General features: G+C 45.5%; 1 protein-coding gene across 4 annotated transcripts in view; it reads left to right on the forward strand.

Moving 5' to 3' along the window:
- CTTNBP2 (cortactin binding protein 2) overlaps positions 1-20,658 on the forward strand; it is a 373,947-nt gene that overhangs the window by 293,186 nt on the left and 60,103 nt on the right. For all 4 annotated transcript variants that reach the window (XM_029617221.1, XM_029617222.1, XM_029617223.1 and 1 more), the window contains 2 exons: positions 831-986; positions 8,583-8,770. In XM_029617221.1, coding sequence (XP_029473081.1) covers positions 831-986; positions 8,583-8,770 — 344 coding nt within the window. The remainder of the gene's footprint in view (positions 1-830; positions 987-8,582; positions 8,771-20,658) is intronic.

Here is a 20,658-nt window from a genome sequence, read left to right on the forward strand (position 1 = left end):
ATGACTTCACTATAGCTATCCAGGGAGAGCAGTCATACTTGTTTACGAGATATTTCAGGTGATGCTTCCCCTAAGTTGCAAAAGAATAGTTCTTTACTGTATGAATGCAAGAAAGTGATGCCACACAAAGAAAAAAAAGAGATTGGAAAGGGTTTACATAACAGCAATTGAATATTTGTTTTAGATATATAGATGATTTGGATCTCCATCCAAGCATTTAAAGGGCTTATTAACTAAAGTTTTCTCCCATTTTGTGTCAGTGGGAAAATTGCTTAGTACAAAGGGGCCCTAGTTTGTCGAAGATTTCATTTTAGAATGAAGAAGCAGCTGAAAACCTCTACTCCTTGTTTTCTTTCTGGGTTTTTCTCCTGTCACCCTAGAATTACAAACCAGCTTTACTAATTATGTGCCCATGGTGCTGCAGTAAGACTTCATTTAGTATGCTGCTTTGTTAAAGGTTACGGGAATAACAGAAAGGCAAAGCAATGGTGACCTCAAGTAAAAAGACATAAAATACTTATCACATTCTTAACTTGTATAATTATTTCCATTATAATACTTAACATGATGTCTTGTTAAGACGCTTTCTTAACATTATAATCCTAAATTCAGTTTTTTCATTCTCTTTTTCCTGCAGTCTGATAGAACATTGTTTTCATAGAAAATGAGTTTTTTATTCATAAAACTCAATTAGGTTTTAAATCTCAGAAGCTTGAAGAGCAGTGACTGAAAAATCTCTTGTGTTCCTTCTAAGATTGTTGCATTAGTATAACTACTGTATCCTGTATAGACGCCAGGTCAAATGGTAATGACCTTGCTTTGTTATATAGAGTGTCTGATCCCAGTGATGAAACTGCCTCCTGCCACCAAGAAAACAATTGTGATTCTGGAGAATTTGGAAAAAGCTTCCTTATCTGGATTATTAGAGGACTTCTTGGCACCTCTTGAAAACCGTGGCTCCGCAAACACCTGTACTTTCCAGAGAGGTAACAGAGACGTTTTGTTCTTTTCACACAGTTATAGTTCGACCCCATTCCCCAGCCCACAGCACTGCAGTGCGGGGGGTATTCAGGTATGGATCCTCTGTCCATCAGGGCCAGCAGTTGAAGTGGGGCCCTCAGGCCTAGGGAGGAAAGGCGTTACTGTTACCATGACAGCCCATGCTGTCTTCAGCAGTGCTGAGGGGACACCTCAGAGGCAATGCCCTTCAGGCCAAAAAGGGTCCTCCACAGCTATCTGAAGAGGGGGCTCAAAGAAAGCGGGGTAGCGGGAGACAGTTCTGAAAGAACAGTTGGTTTAAAATGAATGTTCTAGTTTTCATTGGTTTTCAATGATTTTGGATTTTAGAAATATCTCTAGGTCAGTGTGGCCATTCGAAAAGTCTGTGTATTTTATTGTTTACACTTATAGTACATAAATGAAAAGCAAGCTGTACTCTTAGGAGTCGGTTTTCAAAGTTTTACTTGGGTTTTGCACGTTAAATCGGGATATTCATGCGTACGTAGCCCTTGTGCATGGTAAGCGAATTTTCAGAATCGCTTTATGGGCAGCTTGCACAGAGGCTTTCACACCTGCTGTCCAAACCGCAGAAATGAAATAGCACTTGTCATTTCTGTGCAGCTTTTGATAGAAGATCTGGGTTAAGAGGCAGTGGGGGAGGGGGTTCAGGGTGAACTAGTGGAGGTGTTGGCAAACTGGTGATTAAACGTCCATGCACAAGTAAGTATTTCATAAGCAGAGTACGTGCATACATTTTAAATGACTGCCTCCGCACATAAACTGAGGGTTATAACATGCACAGGAGACAATTATTTCCCATGTAAAACACTGTATATACACAAACTTGTTTAAACTCTTTGGGGTAGATTTTATAACATGCGTGCGTGGCCTACATGTGTGAGTGCTACCCGGTGCGTGCACATGTACGCCCGATTTTGTAACATGCACGCGCAGGTGCACGCATGTTATAAAATCCAGGATCGGCGTGCGCAAAGGGCTGCACAATTGTGCACCTTGCACGCGCCGGGTCGCACAGTCTTCCCCTGTTCCCTTCCCCCTAAACTGACCTTCCCACCCCTTCCCCTAGCCTTTCCCACCCCTAGCCCTACTCTAACCACCCCCAAATTTTTTTTTTAACTTTTGTGCCTGCCTCTGGGCAGACTCAAGTTGTGCGCGCTGGCCAACTGCCGGCACGCAATCTCCAGGACAGTGGCAAATATGGCCACTGTGCCAGGAGCCTGACCCCGCCTTCGGACCGCCCATGCCCCACCCACGCCCTGCCCATGCCCCTCCCCTCCCCTTTTTGCAAGCCCCGGGACTTACACACGTCCCGGGGCTTTACTCGCGCCACTGGGCCTTTTTAAATAGGCCCGGCACACGCATGACCAGTTACGCGCATAAATCCTCTGGATTTACGCGCATAACCTTTTTAAAATCCAGCCCTAAGGGTCTGGAGTAGATGAAGGAAGCTTAATAATCTTATTGTCTAAGAAAGCCTTCAACTAAATAGGTTCAAAAAGAGTAAAGCTATTGTTTGATTGTTCATGTTGCAGGGTATTTCAAAGAAAAAGGTCCCCAAGTCCAGTTTTCCTATATGGAGGAAGGATTTCCTCCTAGCCTGGGTTTGCTTATAGGAGTCTGGGAAAGACTAAACTTTCTGACCCATAAAAAGAAAAGTTTTGTTACTAAAAAAATAACCTCATTAAGAGATTTTTCTCAGCTTCAGATGAACATGAGGTTAATAATGTAGCACACTCTGGAATTACATCAGAAGATTGTTCTAGAAAACTGGTTGAATTTAAAGAATCAGATGTAGCCAAGGAGCTTCTGGCCCTGTGACAACTTTTTTTAAAAAAAGGCAAGTACAAATCTTTAGTCAAGGAGGGAAGAGAATCCTCTGCTATACAAAGACTTTCTTTCATGTACCTTTTGAATAACTTAAGAGGAGAAATCAAGAGGAGCTGTAGGAAAATTCAGTGCATGCAAGCTCAATAACCTAGATCTATTGTCAAAAACTGAATTCTGAAGTCCTGCAGATGTAATTCTTTCATCATGATCAATGGTAGTGGTTTGTACCACAGCCAACTATCCTTTAACAAGCTCCATAGAATAAGAAAACTCCTCAAGTCTCTTACTCATAGTTTTCTCTAAAAATGTTATAGCTTTCCAAATATCATCCAGCGTGATAATGTCAGGTCTTTCCAAACTGGATTTCCAAGGGGCCACAGGCTGATTTAAAGAAGAAGTACCCCCAACAGGTGAAGTTATGTAAAGCTAGCCCCAACCAGCTCAGGTGCCTCAAAGCCATTATTGCTCCCGGAGTCCAGATCCATTGAAGGGTGACGGCAATCATCAGGGCTCAAGGTCGTTTCAAGCTCAAGCAGATCAGCTGCTGTCTCTCTAGTGGCATCTACAGCGAGCATTGCTCCCGACTGAGGCTGTTCCATGGTTCCAGTCAATTGAGGAATAGTTGGTTGAGAAGAACTAGAAGACAGTAAATAAGAACATAAGACTTGTCATACAGGGTCAGACCAAGGGTCCATCAAACCCAGTATCTGGTTTCCAACAGTGGCCAAGTCAGGTCACAAGTCCCTGTCAGGATCCCAAGCAGAAGATATATTCCAAGCTGCTTATTCCAAGAATAAGCAGTGGATTTCTGCAACTCTACCTTAATAATTGTTAATGGACTTTTCCTCTAGGAACTTGTCCAAACCTTTTTTAAATGCAGCTTTACTAATAGCGTTCACCAAATCCTCTGGCAATGAATTTCAGAGTTTAATTATGTGTTAAGTAAAAATATATTTTCTCTTGATAGTTTTTAAATGTATCATCCAGTAACTTCATTGTGTGTCTCCTGGTCTTTGTACTTTTCGAAAGAGTAAACAACTGATTAACGTTTACTCGTTCCATTCCACTCATTATTTTATAGACCTTTCCTCTTTACCATATCTAAAGGAAAGAAACGGCCACTCAGTAATCAGCAAAGTTCTTGCACCAAAGAAAAAGAAAGGCCAAAATGTCCCTAGGGGTGCACCACATTGCTCCTCCTTATGTTGGGAACCTTAGGACCTCCCTCTGACATCAGCCTCAGAGAGCCTGGAACTGAACAGACAACAATGTTCCAGGGCAGTATGGGAGCCAGATGACAAGCCCTCCAACCTCCTATACTCATAATTATATAAAATTAAAAGGCCATTATTCATCACCTTTTGTGTGGCTAATTTCAGATTTAGCTGGTTAAATGGGGGGATTTGGAAATCCCCACTGGATGACTGTTGCGGAGTTACCTGGCTAAGTAGTTAGCTGGAGCATTCCGGGGGAGTTTCAGGGAGGAGTAAAGTTAGCTGGAGCATTCCGGGGGAGTTTCAGGGAGGAGTTAAGTTAGCTGGAGCATTCCGGGGGAGTTTCAGGGAGGAGTAAAGTTAGCTGGAGCATTCCGGGGGAGTTTCAGGGAGGAGTTAAGTTAGCTGGCTAGGTTGTCTGGCTAGCTCTGATGTTCAGAGTTAGCAGAATAACTTATCCATCTAACTCTGGTCGTGCCGTAGAGCAGTCCGAAAGTTAGGTAGATAAAGTTATCCAAGTATCTTTAAGATTGTTATGTATATTCAGTGGCAATGCCATACTGCTAAATATCCCAACAAAGTTAGCTGGATAAGTTTATCAGACTAACTTTGCTGACCAGACAATGGCTACAAATGTACTCTTAGCTGCACAAACTTTTTTAATGCATATCCTTGCATTAAAAGGTGTACACATACACACATAGTTATACTTTCATGGTGGAGATATGTGGTTTTTTATAAACTGTGTGACTGCCACCACACAGTTTATAAAATACAGCGTTAACTTTAGATACTCTGACTTAAGTGCATATGTGCTAATTTATGCAAACTTAGCTGAGGTTTCATCACTATCCACTGTAATCCATTTGCGCGCATAGGTGGGTACAAGGATTTATGCTAGTATATTATAAATTATGTGGTGTAAGCCACACAATTTGCAAGATACTGTGTTTTTCAACTTCAAAAGTACACATATGTTTCAGTGCATGTGAAACTTTGTAATGCAGGCACATGCTTACTTTCTCTGCCCATTTTATAAAAATAGGTATATATATTGTATGTGCATAATAATTGTTGCAATTCATGCGCAATAACCCAGAAATAAACATTCAGGCAGGTATTTTATAAAGTTACACTCAGACTCCACCTCTGAAAATATTTGTGCACGTACTTGGAAATGCCAATTGCTGATAACTTCACCAGTTCACATGGACCCTCCCAACACTTCACCCTGAAACCCTATCATTTCTTTAAGACCTCCCACCCCAAAACTAAAGACAAAAGACAAGTGTGACTTCAGTTGCCCCAGTCATTAGCAGGTGTCAAAATGTACAGACAAGTTCAGTATTGTATGCCCGTATACTGCTTACAAAATAGCATGTGCGCGTATTTCCAAATCTCCCCATGACACCTCCTTTTCTCCCTGTTAGTATTTCCAAGTGCTACTGCAAGAACACGCGTGCTCTTGAGGTTTATAACCTAGCATAGTCGCACGCTCATGCTACTTATATGTGTACATGCTATTTTTACATACAGCCCCTGTGTAATTCTTTGAAAATTCCCTCTACTATAAAGATTACCCTCCCTATAGACTGCTCTCGGCTACAGAAATACATCGAACAGAAAGCAATGCATATCCTGAATGAAGCAAAATATTGCAGTTAAATTGTTTTGTTATATTTTAAATTCTTAAAACATTTCCCTGAGACTTCAAGCGCACTTGTGTTAACAGGAGCATTGCTAATTAGGGATGTGAATCGTGTCCTCAATCGTCTTAACGATCGATTTCGGCTGGGAGGGGGAGGGAATCGTATTGTTGCCGTTTGGGGGGGGTAAAATATCGTGAAAAATCGTTAAAAATCGTTAAAAATCGAAAAATCGAAAAACCGGCACATTAAAACCCCCTAAAACCCACCCCCGACCCTTTCAATTAAATCCCCCACCCTCCCGAACCCCCCCCCAAATAACTTAAATAACCTGCGGGTCCAGCGGCGGTCCGGAACGGCAGCGGTCCGGAACGGGCTCCTGCTCCTGAATCTTGTCGTCTTCAGCCGGCGCCATTTTCCAAAATGGCGCCGAAAAATGGCGGCGGCCATAGACGAAAAAGATTGGACGGCAGGAGGTCCTTCCGGACCCCCGCTGGACTTTTGGCAAGTCTCGTGGGGGTCAGGAGGCCCCCCACAAGCTGGCCAAAAGTTCCTGGAGGTCCAGCGGGGGTCAGGGAGCGATTTCCCGCCGCGAATCGTTTTCGTACGGAAAATGGCGCCGGCAGGAGATCGACTGCAGGAGGTCATTCAGCGAGGCGCCGGAACCCTCGCTGAACGACCTCCTGCAGTCGATCTCCTGCCGGCGCCATTTTCCGTACGAAAACGATTCGCGGCGGGAAATCGCTCCCTGACCCCCGCTGGACCTCCAGGAACTTTTGGCCAGCTTGTGGGGGGCCTCCTGACCCCCACGAGACTTGCCAAAAGTCCAGCGGGGGTCCGGAAGGACCTCCTGCCGTCCAATCTTTTTCGTCTATGGCCGCCGCCATTTTTCGGCGCCATTTTGGAAAATGGCGCCGGCTGAAGACGACAAGATTCAGGAGCAGGAGCCCGTTCCGGACCGCTGCCGTTCCGGACCGCCGCTGGACCCGCAGGTTATTTAAGTTATTTGGGGGGGGTTCGGGAGGGTGGGGGATTTAATTTAAAGGGTCGGTGGTGGGTTTTAGGGGGTTTTAGTGTGCCGGCTCACGATTCTAACGATTTATAACGATAAATCGTTAGAATCTGTATTGTATTGTGTTCCATAACGGTTTAAGACGATATTAAAATTATCGGACGATAATTTTAATCGTCCTAAAATGATTCACATCCCTATTGCTAATTACTTCACTTTCATTGTGTACAATTGGTCCATATAGTTTATAATGCCACAAATTATATCCCATGCACAGTGAGCAGAACTGATTTCATCCGATGGCCTATGAGATCACTCCGACTCTGTCACTAGTGTGACTATTCCCAAGAGTTTAGGGGAACTGTAGACAAGCAGCTTAAGGGATTTCAGGAAGGATTCAGCAGCAAGATTTTAAATTGAGAGAGGATGGGTTTTATTCTTTGCTGTGGACACATTGGAAATATCTTACAGAAGGCAGAGGGTGTGGCTTGCTTTTAAATCTTTGCTGTTTTCTCTTGAAGGCCTTATTCCACTTACCGGGCTGTTTGGTGTGTACTGAATAATTTGGGGTATTAATTGCAGTCTGCGATGTACAGCAGATGAGACAGCAGCTTGCCGGGAGAATCCAGTCTTCTTTCGAGAAATAACTCTTTGCTGCTATCCATGGAAGTCCCTTTGCAGTGTAACTTTGTAAAAGTTCCAGAAGTCCATGGTATCCTGTGTGTTTTTTGTTTTTTTTTGTTTAGCTCTGGACTGCTTTTTCCAATACTTCACCAGGCAATTCACAACATATAAAACCAGTAAAATCATAATCCAGTGATAATACAAATATCACAGCAATTCATCCCCCTCCCAGAACCCCCAGCCAGGTACTACTTCCCTCCACTCCCCGAGGTCCCGTCGTAAGGCACAGTAATGCCCTGGCTCACTGTCTTAACCTGCAAATGCTTCAGTGAATGGCCACGCTTTAAGCATTTTCCCAAATTTTAGGTAATTAAACTCCAGTCTTACTTCCAAGAGGGGATTATTCCATAACGAGGGAACCATGCATGCAAATGCCGAACATCTCGTGCCCTAGGATGTGCGAGTAGTAAGGTATTAGAGTCTTAGGCCTGAATTTATCAAAATGCACTAAATATTGCCTGCGATAGAAAAAGGGGTGTGTTTAGGTATTAGTGAAGGGGTTAGGGGCCACTTTGACATTCAAAATGAGATGTACGAACAAAACAGTGCTCTCTTGTGAAGATTTGATGACCCTAGGAGTGAGGGCACTCACCCAAAGATGAGATTTGTGCAATGTTCTCTCAACCTAGCTTGATGGACTCTCTACCTGATAACATCAAGCTAGGTTGAGAGAACTTTGCACAAATCTCATCTTTGAGTGAGAGTCCTAACTCCGAAGGTCATCAAATCTTTACAAGAGAGCACTGTTCTGTTCGTACGTCTCACTTTGAATGTCAAAGTGGCCCCTAACACCTACACTGATACCTAACTCTCACCTCGAGTTACTAGGTGGGCCTCCCATAGGGATATAAATACCTATCTAGTGTGAGGACATTATGGCTAGGTGCTCTCTCTCTCTCTCTTTTTTCCCAATAGGGCTTTGCAAAATGGTAAACCCAACATTTTGATAAATGAGGAGGTAAACTTGGAATGACACGCAAACCTTTTATTGTGCAATAGGGCTAAACCGAAATAAATATTTTCACTTTAGGTTAAATTAATGAAACTGTGTTTAAAAGAGCTAATTAAAAACTTCTCTTACTATGTACAGAGCAGTGTGCTAATGTTTACTAATCACAGTGTGATGTCCGATAACCGGAGTATTGCAATCAAGATTTCTTTTTTTTATCTTGCTCTTAGTGAACGGCTCATCGGATTCGTATTACTTTCATGAGAACTGTTTCCTGTTGGGAACCATTGCTAAACCCCGTCTTCAGGGCTCGGATCTGCTTGTGCAGCAGCACTTCCGCTGGGTCCAGCTGCGCTGGGACGGAGAGCCCATCCACGGCTTGCTGCAAAGGTTCTTAAGGAAGAAACTCATGACTAAGGTAAGAAGAGGGCCATGCTGAAACTAGAAGCTAAACCCAGCAGGGCAGCGGTCCAGGAGGGGAGGGGAAAAACCATCACGTTTTCAGACTGCTAAGAGCTTCTTAAACGTATGCAGTGAGACTCCGGCCATCGCTTTTATTTCTGACCGTTTGTTTCCCATTCTAATGCTGATAATGAAAGTGTTGCAATGGTTTGGACAGCTTGTGCCTCATAAAATATTTGAGGACTATCTTATGCACAGCACTGGTTCTTTAACAATGGGACCATTGTGATATTTGAAATATTGAAACCTGGGGGAACTTCATAGTATTTCTATGTGATCAGTAAGGACTTTTGTGCTAAAAGCTGTAGAGATTTAATTTTCTATGCAAACTGAGAAGGAAGTGAATGAGCTATATTTTGTTATCTTATTTTCCCCATACTCTTCTGCCCTTTCCCCAACACCTGATTCATGAAGCACCTATCCATTAAATGTAGAAACCGACTAAACCTCTGGGGTTCGCTCTAGAAAATACAGAGGGCCTTATTGAGCAGCACAGTGAGCGGATAACTTATCCAGCTAAACCTAGCTGGTTAAATTGTCATGGATATTCAGTGGAGCGCAGCCAATTAGGCACTCTGCTGAATATAGATGGATAAAGTCCTACAGGCCGATACAGTAAATGTCGCGGAGCGCACTGTACTGTATCAGCCTGCTAGTTAGCCAGATAAACTTATCCAGCTAACTTTAGGATTGCACTCGGCATGTCCCGACTTAGCTGGATAAGTTATCCAACTAACTCTGAATATTGGATTTAGCCGGATAAGTTATCCGGCTAACTTAACTCCACCCCAGAATGCCTCCATCTTATTCAGCTATCCGGCTGAACAGCTACCCAGATGTTGGAGGCATTCAGAGCAGTGGATAATTTAAATCCTGCACTTTGTCCAGCTAAGTTCTGTTCTGAGCCAGATGAGCCAGGCAGAGCATCTGAAATTGGACCGCTGGATTTCTTTGATCCCAAAGCACTGGCTTGTGTTTCTTGGACCTCAGTGGTGGATGCTGCTGCGGTCCCATCCATCTCACTGTGGTGGCAGCTAGGGTCCTGGCTCTGGGTACATACAGACCGGCTTCCGGAGGGAGCCCTGGTCTATAGTCCTGCTGCTGCAACAGGGACATTTAAAATGTGTGAAAATCCTCCCAAATAGGTGCGCGCCAAGAGTCCCAGCACAGTAACGCCAACAGAAGCCCGTTTGAAAGAAACCATCCGGCCCAAAAAGCAAAGCAGTAATTTCATGGTTTTCTTTCCATAACCCTCCCCCCCCCCCCCCCCAAAAAAAAAAATATTATTTTTGTATTTAATTAATAAGTTAATAGTAAATTGTCAGAAATGTTTTAACCTAGGGAGGAAGATGGGAGCAAATAACAGAGCGTACTGTTGCTCGGTCACACAGCAGCTTAAAACGGCTCTGTTTTATGGTCACCTGGAAACAAAACTGCACCATAAGCAAAACCGTTTTATAAAGCACGCAGTTTATGGCATTAACTCCAGCGATGCACAAGGCGACCTATGAAACAACGGCTCCACTGGGGCCTACAATGGTGAAGGAGTTCATTCAAGCATTTGTCTCCTCTGAAACCTCCTCTCCCGTTTGCTTTCATTTTTTGTTTCTAAAATGTGGAAATCAACAAAGGATGAACCCAAAAAAGAGGATTTATTTTTAGGCACTGTTACTTTTTTTTTTCATTGATACCGCAGTTCCTGACCTTATCAAATACATTTTGTTATATTTGCCTATCAAAAATGTCATGTAAAGCTTTTGCATTTAGAAAGTGAGACAGTCTTTTAGAAAATAAAATCAGGTGACAAGTCGGTGTTCAATTTCAGTTTATCTTTGACTGTTCATCCTTTATCCCCTTTCTGTATCGCCTCCTCCTCACCAGTGACACTTTTATCCTTATCCGACTGAAAGTTCTGCTGAATATTCTTGGCTGAAGATACCCGGATAAAGTTATCCGTGAAACTTTGCCACCCGCTGAGTGTTAAAATATTGAAAAAGTAGTGATCCTGTGGCACCCATATCTCCTCTCCCTGCCACCTGCAAGATTGTTAAAAAAAAACCAGCAAGGTAAACAGCCTCATACCCCCCTTCCCACCCACCCCCAAAATATTTTAAAAAGATAGCATCGGCCAACTGGTCCCCCTTCTAATCCAAAAAATATAGTACAGCCGAATGCCCCCCTCTTGCACCCTTCAAGATATTTTAAAAGTGCAGCATGGGCTGACTGGACTCCCCTTCTGCCCCCAAAAATGTAGTGCATGCTGAGTGGTCCCTGCCTCCTGCTCCTGAAGATTTTTATAATGTAGCATGGGCTGAGCAGCCCCCTCCCACCTCTCCCCCACAAGATATTTTTAAAAAATATAGTACGGGCTGAGCAGCCCCGATTCTCCCACTATCCGTATCCCCTGTTTTAAAAAAGAAAGTCTTGCCACAAATTTCTGTCCATACACAATGTGCCCTGCAAGACCAGCGGGAAGAGGTGAGGCATTTACCTCCAGTGGGCTGAATACTAAGTGCCGGTAGTGTCAGTGACGGGATTAATTCCCATTCAGAATTCACTGACAAAGAAGTAGCCATCCCCATTCAGTACTGCATTCTAAATACAGATTGGTCTGTTCAGCCTGGATTAAAGTGTATAAATAAATATTAAGTGCCAGTACCTATAAGCTGTACCAGCACTTACAAGTACATTTTCAAAGGGCTATGCATGCAAATTTCAGGGTTTACGCGCGTGACTGGATCTTGCGCGAACCGCGTGCATTTTACAGTGGGCCCGGCTTTGCACGTAAACCCCGGTACGCGCAGAAGTGCCGGCCGAGGGAAAAGGGGCGGTCCAGGGGGGCGTGGTCTGGGAGGGGTGGGGCGAGGGGGCAGGCCGGCACAGCGCCATTAGCTGCTGTCCAGAGGAGCAGTAAGTATTGAAATAAAAAAGTTAGGGATAGTTAGGGTAGGTTAAGGGAGCAGGGAGGAAAGGGGAAGAGGGAGGAAGGATAGAATTATGTGTAGGAAAGTTCCCTCCCAGTCCGCTCCTTAATTGGAGTGGACTAGGAGGGAACTGGTGGAGGCCCGATTGTGTTACCGCACATTGCTTTGTGAAATTTTCCCCCTGCGTGCGCGAGTTGCGGGCTGCCCACATATGCGCACGGCTATCGGATTTTATAACATGTGCGTGTCGGCACGCGCATGTTATAAAGTTGACACATGTGCACATTGATGCATGCACTCTCCTTTAAAAATTGACACCTTAGTATTCAGCCTCCATAGTATCTAACCCTGCTGGATGTTTAGGGCACATCTGGGGATGGGGGGCTGGGAATTTGCAGCAACACTTTTTTTAAGGTAGAGGATGGGATGGTTCAGAGCTGATCGTGTTGTGCCACGTATTTTAAAACATCATGGGGCAGGTGGAGGTCCGCTCGACCCACAATACTTTTTTTTTAAATATCTTGGGGAGCAGGAGGGAGTGGGGATTTGGTTATCTGGATAATTCGATGACACCTATTTGGCCAACCTGAGTTATCTGGATAAGTTCATCTAGCCAGTGTTATGCGTGCCGTCTGCGGCAGACCCGCAGCGCGGCCCCCTCACCTTCTCACACAGACTCCAGCTCCTGGTTCCTCCTCGCTAGCGGCGGTGGGCTGCTGGCTCACCTCGGGCCGCCCCCGGTGCCTCCGGCTCTGCCTTGGTCCCCAGTACTGCAGCTCAGGATGCCATTGCACGTCGGGCCTCTCTGCATGGTCTGCGAAGAGACGCCGCTGCCAGTGCTGTGCCCCTCCCTGGGCGCGTGCATGCACATCGCTGATTCTTTTTTTTATTTATTTAATCTTTATTGAGTTTTTTAAACAAAAATACAAGATAGCTAATGCATGTCCAGAGATTTCAGGAAGGTAGGGTATAACAATTGAAAACAAGATTGAAATAATCTTACTCTTATAAGGTAATACAGCAGATATATTGTGTTTTGGGTTTTTTAGTATATATAATATGTAATATGTAAAAATAAACTTATATTCTTCTACTTATCCCCACCTTTAACCTGATTTACCGTGAAAATATAGGGGAGAACAAAATCATATAAGAGCAGGATACTACAATTTAAACTTCCTAACAAATAGTAAGAGGGAAATTAGCGAGTTATATTTAACCACTGGCAACCACAGCTGTTTCCTCTCATGTACCATCATGTAGAGATGTGAATTGTGTGCCAGATCGTCTTAACGATCAGATTCGGCTGGGGGGGGGGTGGAAATCTGATCGTCAAGATATGTGAATTGGAATCGTTTCCGATTCCAATTCACATCGCTAATTTTTTTTTTTTTAGGGAGGCCCGCGCCGCAAAAAAAAAAAAAACCCACCCGACCCTTTAAATCGACCCCCCCCTCCCGACCCCCCAAAACCTTTTAAAATTACCTGGTGGTCCAGGGGGGCCTCGGGGAGAAATCCAGGGGGGCCTCGGGGTGAGAGGAGAGATCCAGGGGGGCCTCAGGGAAAGATTTCCCGTTCCCAGGCATCAGCTGCTCTAAAAAAAAAATGGCGACGATGCCCCTTTGCCCTTACCATGTGACAGGGTATCCGTGCCATTGGCCGGCCCCTGTCACATGGTAGGAGCACTATAGCTGGATCAGCCCTATAGCCCTATAGGGCTATAGGGCTGATGAGTAAAGATGGCGCCGGCCATCCAGTGCTCCTACCATGTGACAGGGGCCGGCCAATGGCACGGATACCCTGTCACATGGTAAGGGCAAAGGGGCATCGGCGCCATTTTTTTTTAGAACAGCTGATGCCTGGGAACGGGAAATCTTTCCCCGAGGCCCCCCTGGATCTCTCCTCTCACCCCAAGGCCCCCCTGGATCTCTCCCCGAGGCCCCCCGAGGCCCTCTTGGACCACCAGGTAATTTTAAAAGGTTTTGGGGGGGTCGATTTAAAGGGTCGGTGGGTTGTTTTTTTTAGCGGCGCGGGCCTCCCTAAAAAGAAGGGTCGGGAGGGTGGGGGAGGCTAAGGGGGGTCGATTTAAAGGGTCGGGTGGTTTTTTTTTTATCAGGCCATCGGCGCCATTTTAATTAGTGGCAGCCAAAATGGTGCCGATGGTCCGAGAGCGGGAGATTGCGCCGGGACCCCCCCTCCCACTGGACCACCAGGTAACTTAACATTTTGGGGGGGTTCGGGAGGGTGGGGGAGGGTAAGGAATTGGTTTTAAAGGGTCGGGTGGGTTTAGGGGTTGTTTTGGTGTGCCGGTTTTCCCGCCCTCCCCCAAATAATTCCCGTGCCCTGTTTAACGATATAATACAAATGCCCCTGATGATAAATCGGGGGCATTTGTATTGTATCGTGCACTCTAATGATTTAGAACGATTTTAAAATTATCTGACGATAATTTTAATCGTTCAAAAACGATTCACATCCCTACCATCATGTGAATTCAAAAAAGAATCTAATTGAGTCGGTTCCATGAAGACATATCTTATACTCCAGCCTAGCCGGTGGTCCCTCTCAGGATCTCCACTTGAGGGCACTGACAACTGGCATCAGCCCAGGGATTCACTATTTCTACTAAGTGTTATTCCTACACTAATAAGAGCGGTATCATCATCTACCACTCTGTGGGAGCCAACCCACATCAGACCATCACTCCTCTCTCTGCGGAAGCTGATCCATATCAGATGGCTATTTCCCCATGGGAATCATACAGGTTGCTGGTTCATCTTCTACAGGAACAAAGCATAACAGTTGCTACTCCTTCCCTCTGAAAGAGCAGAGCACTAACAGATTGCTACTCCTTAGTAAGATCCGTACAGAGTGCTACTTCGCCCCATCGCGGGGTGATCGCTTATAGCTTGTTAACTCTTCCTTCTACGGAAGTATCAAGCATCCAGATTCATAACAGATTACTAACTCCTCCCCTCTGGGGGAGCAGATCTATAACAGATTGCTAACTCCTCCCCTTTGGGGAGCTGGTCTCTAACACATAGGTCCTTACCTACGGGTTGCATCAACCCCATCTCGACCCAAGGGTCAACCTCCGACGCAACAGCCAGTGCTAAATGTTATATTTTGGACGGCCTTGAGAAGCCTTGCATTCTGTTACATATTGGGAATGCTAGGGAGCGATCCCAGCTGAGGGGTTTTAGTGTGCCCTTGGGCCTCGGCCCGATCCCAGACGAATCCAGGACCGAACCGAGGGTTGGCGGCATGTCCCAGCATGGGCGAAGACAAGGTCTGACCCTCTGCCGGATCTGCATGCTTCCGGCGCCAACAAGCTGATGTTGGTATATGAACAGTCTTCTGACCGTTCCCAGCCCTTTCAGGCTTTCCGCTTAGGATCGGCATGAAGCAGCAGGCCGGACTGAGGATGAGGACAGACTGAGGCCTTGTAACACAGAAGACTCACAACGTGAAGACACTGGAAGTGGATGAGGATCTTGGAAGACTCTCGACGAGACGGGGAACTTGGAAGACTCTTGGACGAGACAAGAAGCTGGGAAGGTTAGATACTGTCTCTCAGGGCGCCCTACACAGTCCACCCGTGGATCTGGTCATGGACCACCCTGTCCCACTGCATGCCCTACACAACCTGAAGAGGCTGGTCATGGACCACACGGAGAGCGGAACAAGCACAGGAAGGGAATCCAGCCGAGATGAGACTCCAATGACAAAGCTGGTGTCATCCGGAGAACCACAGGAGTTGGCAGGTCAAGAGGACTCGGGAATGCAGGAAACGGATCCAGCTGCGACGAGACTCCAATGACGGAACAAGGTGTCATCTGGAGGACCACAAGAGCTGGCAGATTATGAGGACTTGAAATGGCAAAGGAGGGCAGAACCTCGGAGACTTCAGGAAGAGTGGAACCATCGGGAAGCGAGACATCAGGAAGCCTGGACGAGGAACCTCAGGACACAAGGACAGGGAACACAGGAAGCAGACAAGACATGGAGCGCCAACGATGAACAGAGACCTGATGGAGCGCTGGAAGACAGGAACTTCCAGAAGCAAAGTAACTCTGATGCAAGGCAAAGCTGAAATGCAGGAGAAGCCCTTTTATAGGGCTGACACAGGAAACAGTCCTTAGGTGGGGCCCAGGGCATATCCGGCCGTGGGCCCTTTAAATCTAGCAAGGAGGCGCAGCCGCGTGCCTAGGAGCAGGAACAGGAAGCTGTGCAGGACCATGGACAGCGGCCCTGCACCGACGTCAACGAGGAAGAAACAGGGCTGGGCCGAGGAGCAGGCCCCGACGTCGGCAGCGGTTCCTGCCGCTGCATGAGGAAGCAGAGGCAGCTCCGACTGCCAGGCAAGCACCGGGGATTGTGGCCTCCGGCCGCAAAGATGGCGCTGGGATCGGCGGCGGCTCCAGCTGCTAACAAGCACGGCGGCAGGCCCACCGTGCCAGAGAGGCAACCCAAAGTCCGTGGCTCCTGCCGCGGTGAAGAAGGAGAGTTGACTACGGTACCGGCCGCGAAGAACGTTGGCAGCTCCGTACCGCGATGGGGAAGGCAAGAGCATGGAGGTGGGGAGCCTGCTCGTGGGGGATAGCTCCGTGGGCAGGATTCATGACACTAAATATCAGTGTTGATCAGAAAAATTTTACTCATGCCTCAGAAATGTCTCCAGCATCACCTCTCCTTATGTGGCTAATTTTATGCAAATAATGAGTTGCCCAGAAAAATATTTAGCCAGGGAATTGGGAGAAAATATTCAAATCGAAGTTGTCTTAGAGGATAGCCACTGCTATTCCTAGCAACAGTAGCATGGAATAGACTTAGTTTTTGGGTATTTGCCAGTTTCTTATGGCCTGGATTGGCCACTGTTGGAAACAGGATGCTGGGCTTGATGGATCCTTGGTCTGACCCAGTAGGGCATGTTCTTCTGTTTTTTCTGGGTAACTCCAACCTTTTGATTATTGACCTCCTCATTTTCTGTCAACTCTTGTTTATCAATTACTTATACAATTTAACAAACTGCCATTTTATTTTTTCATTCACATACTTTCTGTCTTCCCTATCCTCCCTGTTCTCCTCACCTCTTCTCTCTTCTCTAGTTTCTCTATGTTCCCCAGCCTGCCTCTTTATGGCCCTCAGCATCTTTCTTAGTATCTTGTTCCATCCCCTAACTATGAATGCATCGATGTCTCTTCTTCTTCTTTGTGTGGTTTGTCTCCTTCTTTTAATTCCCTATTCACCACCAGGACCTTCCTTTCTCTAATTTTTTCCATTCCCTAACCTCTGTGGTCTGTCTCTTGCCTCTTCCCATTCCCCATCTATCATGGCCTATCTCTCTCTCTCTCTCTCTCTCTCTGCCTATTCCCTATCCACTCACCATGGCCTTTCCCTCCCTGCCTCTTCTCATTCCTTATTTAATCACCATGGCTTGTCTTGCTCTGCCTCTTCCTGTTTCCCACTCATCCACTGTGGCATGCTTCTCACCGCTTCTTCCCATTCCCCTTCCACTCACTCACCTAAGCCTGCCTCTTTCTCCTCCCATCACAGTCTATCTCTCTCTCTTTCCCTCTTTCTTCTTCAGACTGTCTTTCTTGGCCTCTCTCACTACATTGTGTCCCCCTCTCCTTGTCTATCTCCCTTCCCCCTAGTCTTCTCTCCTTCTATTCCTCTCGCTCCCTTTGTTTTCCTGCAGCCTGTCTTTTTCATGCTCTTGCTGAGATAAGAGAACAAAACAAGAGCTGGATTATTTCTTGGCACCATGAGCTCTTTTGGGCATTGGCATCCTACAGATACACTAAATACATGTTGCTTTATATAACACTGAATATTGTGTCTGAATATTTTTAATTTCCTTGTAGGCAGAGGAAATTGAGTTCTCAAGTGAAGTATTTCTCCAGATGTCATCTGTACTTGGATCATGATATGTTTTTGACTATAACCCATCCTGAGCCTGCGGTGTTCAATTACATTCCTGTAAGATTAGCACCCAGGCTGTCTTTGGATTAGCTATTTCACGGATTTACAGGTTTCACTGAGGAATTCTGGCTGCATATCCCCATCATGTTCATTAATTTACCACATGTTTCTATGAGAAGAGTAAGAAAGAAACTCTGTTGGCTGCTTGCAGACCTGTGGGCACTCTGTACCTATGGGCCTCTTCAGTCTAATAGACTGAAGAACCTATGGGTTCTTCAGTCTATTATCCTGTCTAAAATAGACTACTGCAACGCACTCCTCCTTGGCATCCCCTCAACGCATACTAAACCTTTACAACTTTTGCAAAACGCCGCAGCTCGTATTTTGACTAACTCTAGAAAAAGAGACCACATTACCCCCACACTTATCGAGCTACACTGGCTCCCAATACCCTCCCGAATACTCTACAAAGCACTCTCCCTCATCCATAAAAGTCTGTTGAATGATAACCTTAATTGGATCAACCCCCCTCTCCTCCCCCGCACATCGAATAGACCTACTCGCCCAGCCCTTCAAGGATCCCTCTGTAAACAATCTATCAAATCTATCAAACTCTCCTCTACCATGAGCAGAGCATTTTCCCTAGCTGGCCCCACTATATGGAACTCCTTACCGCCTGAACTCCGCATTGAGACCTCTACTCCTAAATTCAAAAAGAACCTCAAAACCTGGCTGTTTCTTCAAGCTTACCCACTTTCCCCCCATCCCACGCAGAAACATCACCAACAACAATCGTGTAACAAGTCAAGTAACTGACCAGGAATGCCTTATCGATGTATGACTAAGAATGCCTGCTGATTTTGTACTTTGTACTCACCTATTTTTGTTTATAGTTGATTGTATCCATTTAATGTTTGGAATACTGCATCGCCTAACCAGTATTTTACCCCCCCCCCCCTGTTTAATGTATTCTTATCGTTACATGTAAGGGCCCCCGCCCGAAAGTTATTTATATTCTGCTGTTATATGTAAGGGCTCTGCCCAAAAGCTTTTGTTCTTTGTGAACCGATGCGATGTGCATACGAGCATCGGTATATAAGAGACTTTAAATAAATAAAATAAAAATAAATACAAGGGAATTTGCTTTACCTTTTCCTCCCTCTGTGTGGCCTAGCTATCACAGTGACAGGGCTCAGCTAGACCTACTCAACACAAGATCCTCTGGAACCTGAAGCTGTTGTGTACAGGGCCTGGGAATATGGTCTCCATAGCGTTTCCAGCTCCTGCCAGCCAGCCTGAGGAGAAGGAGCCATGCTTGTGAATGAAACCCAAGTCTCCCACATGAGAACAAACAGTGCTGCTTTTGAGAGCCGCCATGCCATCTCTGGATGCAGTATAATTAAAGAGAAACCCAGACTTCAAGAAACATCACAGCATTTATTGTTTCTACAATGCACAATATAGCATTCATTACAAAAAATTATATTGTATATGCCGGCTGGGGCCAGAAATTATATATTGTTTCTACAATGCACAATATAGCATTCATTACAAAAAATTACAATTGTAAATGATCTCAGCTTTTTACAGGATGTTTATACAATCATATCTCACTGAAGTTCTTTTGCAGTAATAATAGCAAGTATACATACTGTAGTTCTTTTGCACAAACTGCTTTGTAGGCATAATGGCAACAAAATGCACTCTTAACATTGTTTATCTTATGTGTTGATAAAAATTTAACATACATGCTAAAATATTACCTAACATACAATGCAATAAAGTTTACCAAAACATACTAAGCTTCCCCCGCTCCCTCAGTAGCCCGAGGAGACTAACAGATAAGTGTAGCAACCACTTGCTATTTCTTGAACAGGCCCAAAGTGAAAGAGATGATTAGTCGATGGATTTCCGCTTGCCCTGAGCGCTGCAGTTCACAAGCTGTCACCCTCCATCTCTGCCTCTTCAAATACTATCAGCCCCCTCCATGAGCACCATCAGGTCCTCTCACCCCCCAAAAACAGCATCACACCGCCACCTTCCCAAGCACCATCAACTCTTTTCCCCCAAGCACCGTCAACTCTTTTCCCCCAAGCAGCATCTTACAACCCTCTTCCCACCCCCTGAAGCACCATTAGGCACCTTCCCTGAATAGCCAGTCCTCTATAGCACTATCAGACCCACACTCCCTCAAGCTTCTCAGGACAATCCATGCCCTCTGTCTCCACCGCCAACTAAAGTCCTAATTCCCCTCGCCCCCTTCCAGAATGAGGTCCTACCATTCCAGATGCTCTCACTTATAATAGGCAGAAAGGTTATCAGAATTCTCCTGCCAACACTGCTATAGCCCTTTAAATAAGACTGCTAGATGACGCTTCATCTGTTACATGATGAATAACTACCTAGAGGCATCATTCAGCAGTAGTACAAACAGAAGGGCTGTGACATTCTGCCTGTCCATGAAGAATTAGACCTCTTGGAAAGTAAAATCTCATTCTAGAGAATTGTGTGTGTGGGGGGGGGGGGGGGGGGAGTGGTGGGGTCATAGGAGCCTCAGGGTGAGTATCTTCCTCAAGAGTTTGGAGATAGGGGTCTTATGAGTGTATGGGGTTTGTCTGGTGGCTTCTTGGGGGGAAATGCCTGATGGCTGCTCAGAGGGGATGACTGATGGGACTTGGGAAGAGGGTGCTGTGTGATGCTCATGCCAGTTAAGTAAGGAGCACATTGTGATCCACAGTGCTCAGGGGCTGAAGAAATTCCTCGTACTAACTGGCCCTTTCATTTTGGACTGGTTAGCACAGGGGGCATGAACATATCCAGGTAATTTTAGGCCTTAATGTGCGCAGTAAAAATGTAATAGCTGGTTCAAGATAGATGTTAAATTTCTGGCCCCAGCCAGCATCCGGTTAAATAGCATATGGAGAACAGCATGTCACGTTATTTCTTGTGCGCACAAAGAATCTTCATTTGATGTGATATCCTTTCATTTACTAAG

The sequence above is a fragment of the Rhinatrema bivittatum genome, chromosome 9 (genome assembly GCF_901001135.1).
Source record: "Rhinatrema bivittatum chromosome 9, aRhiBiv1.1, whole genome shotgun sequence".
NCBI lineage: Eukaryota > Metazoa > Chordata > Amphibia > Gymnophiona > Rhinatrematidae > Rhinatrema > Rhinatrema bivittatum.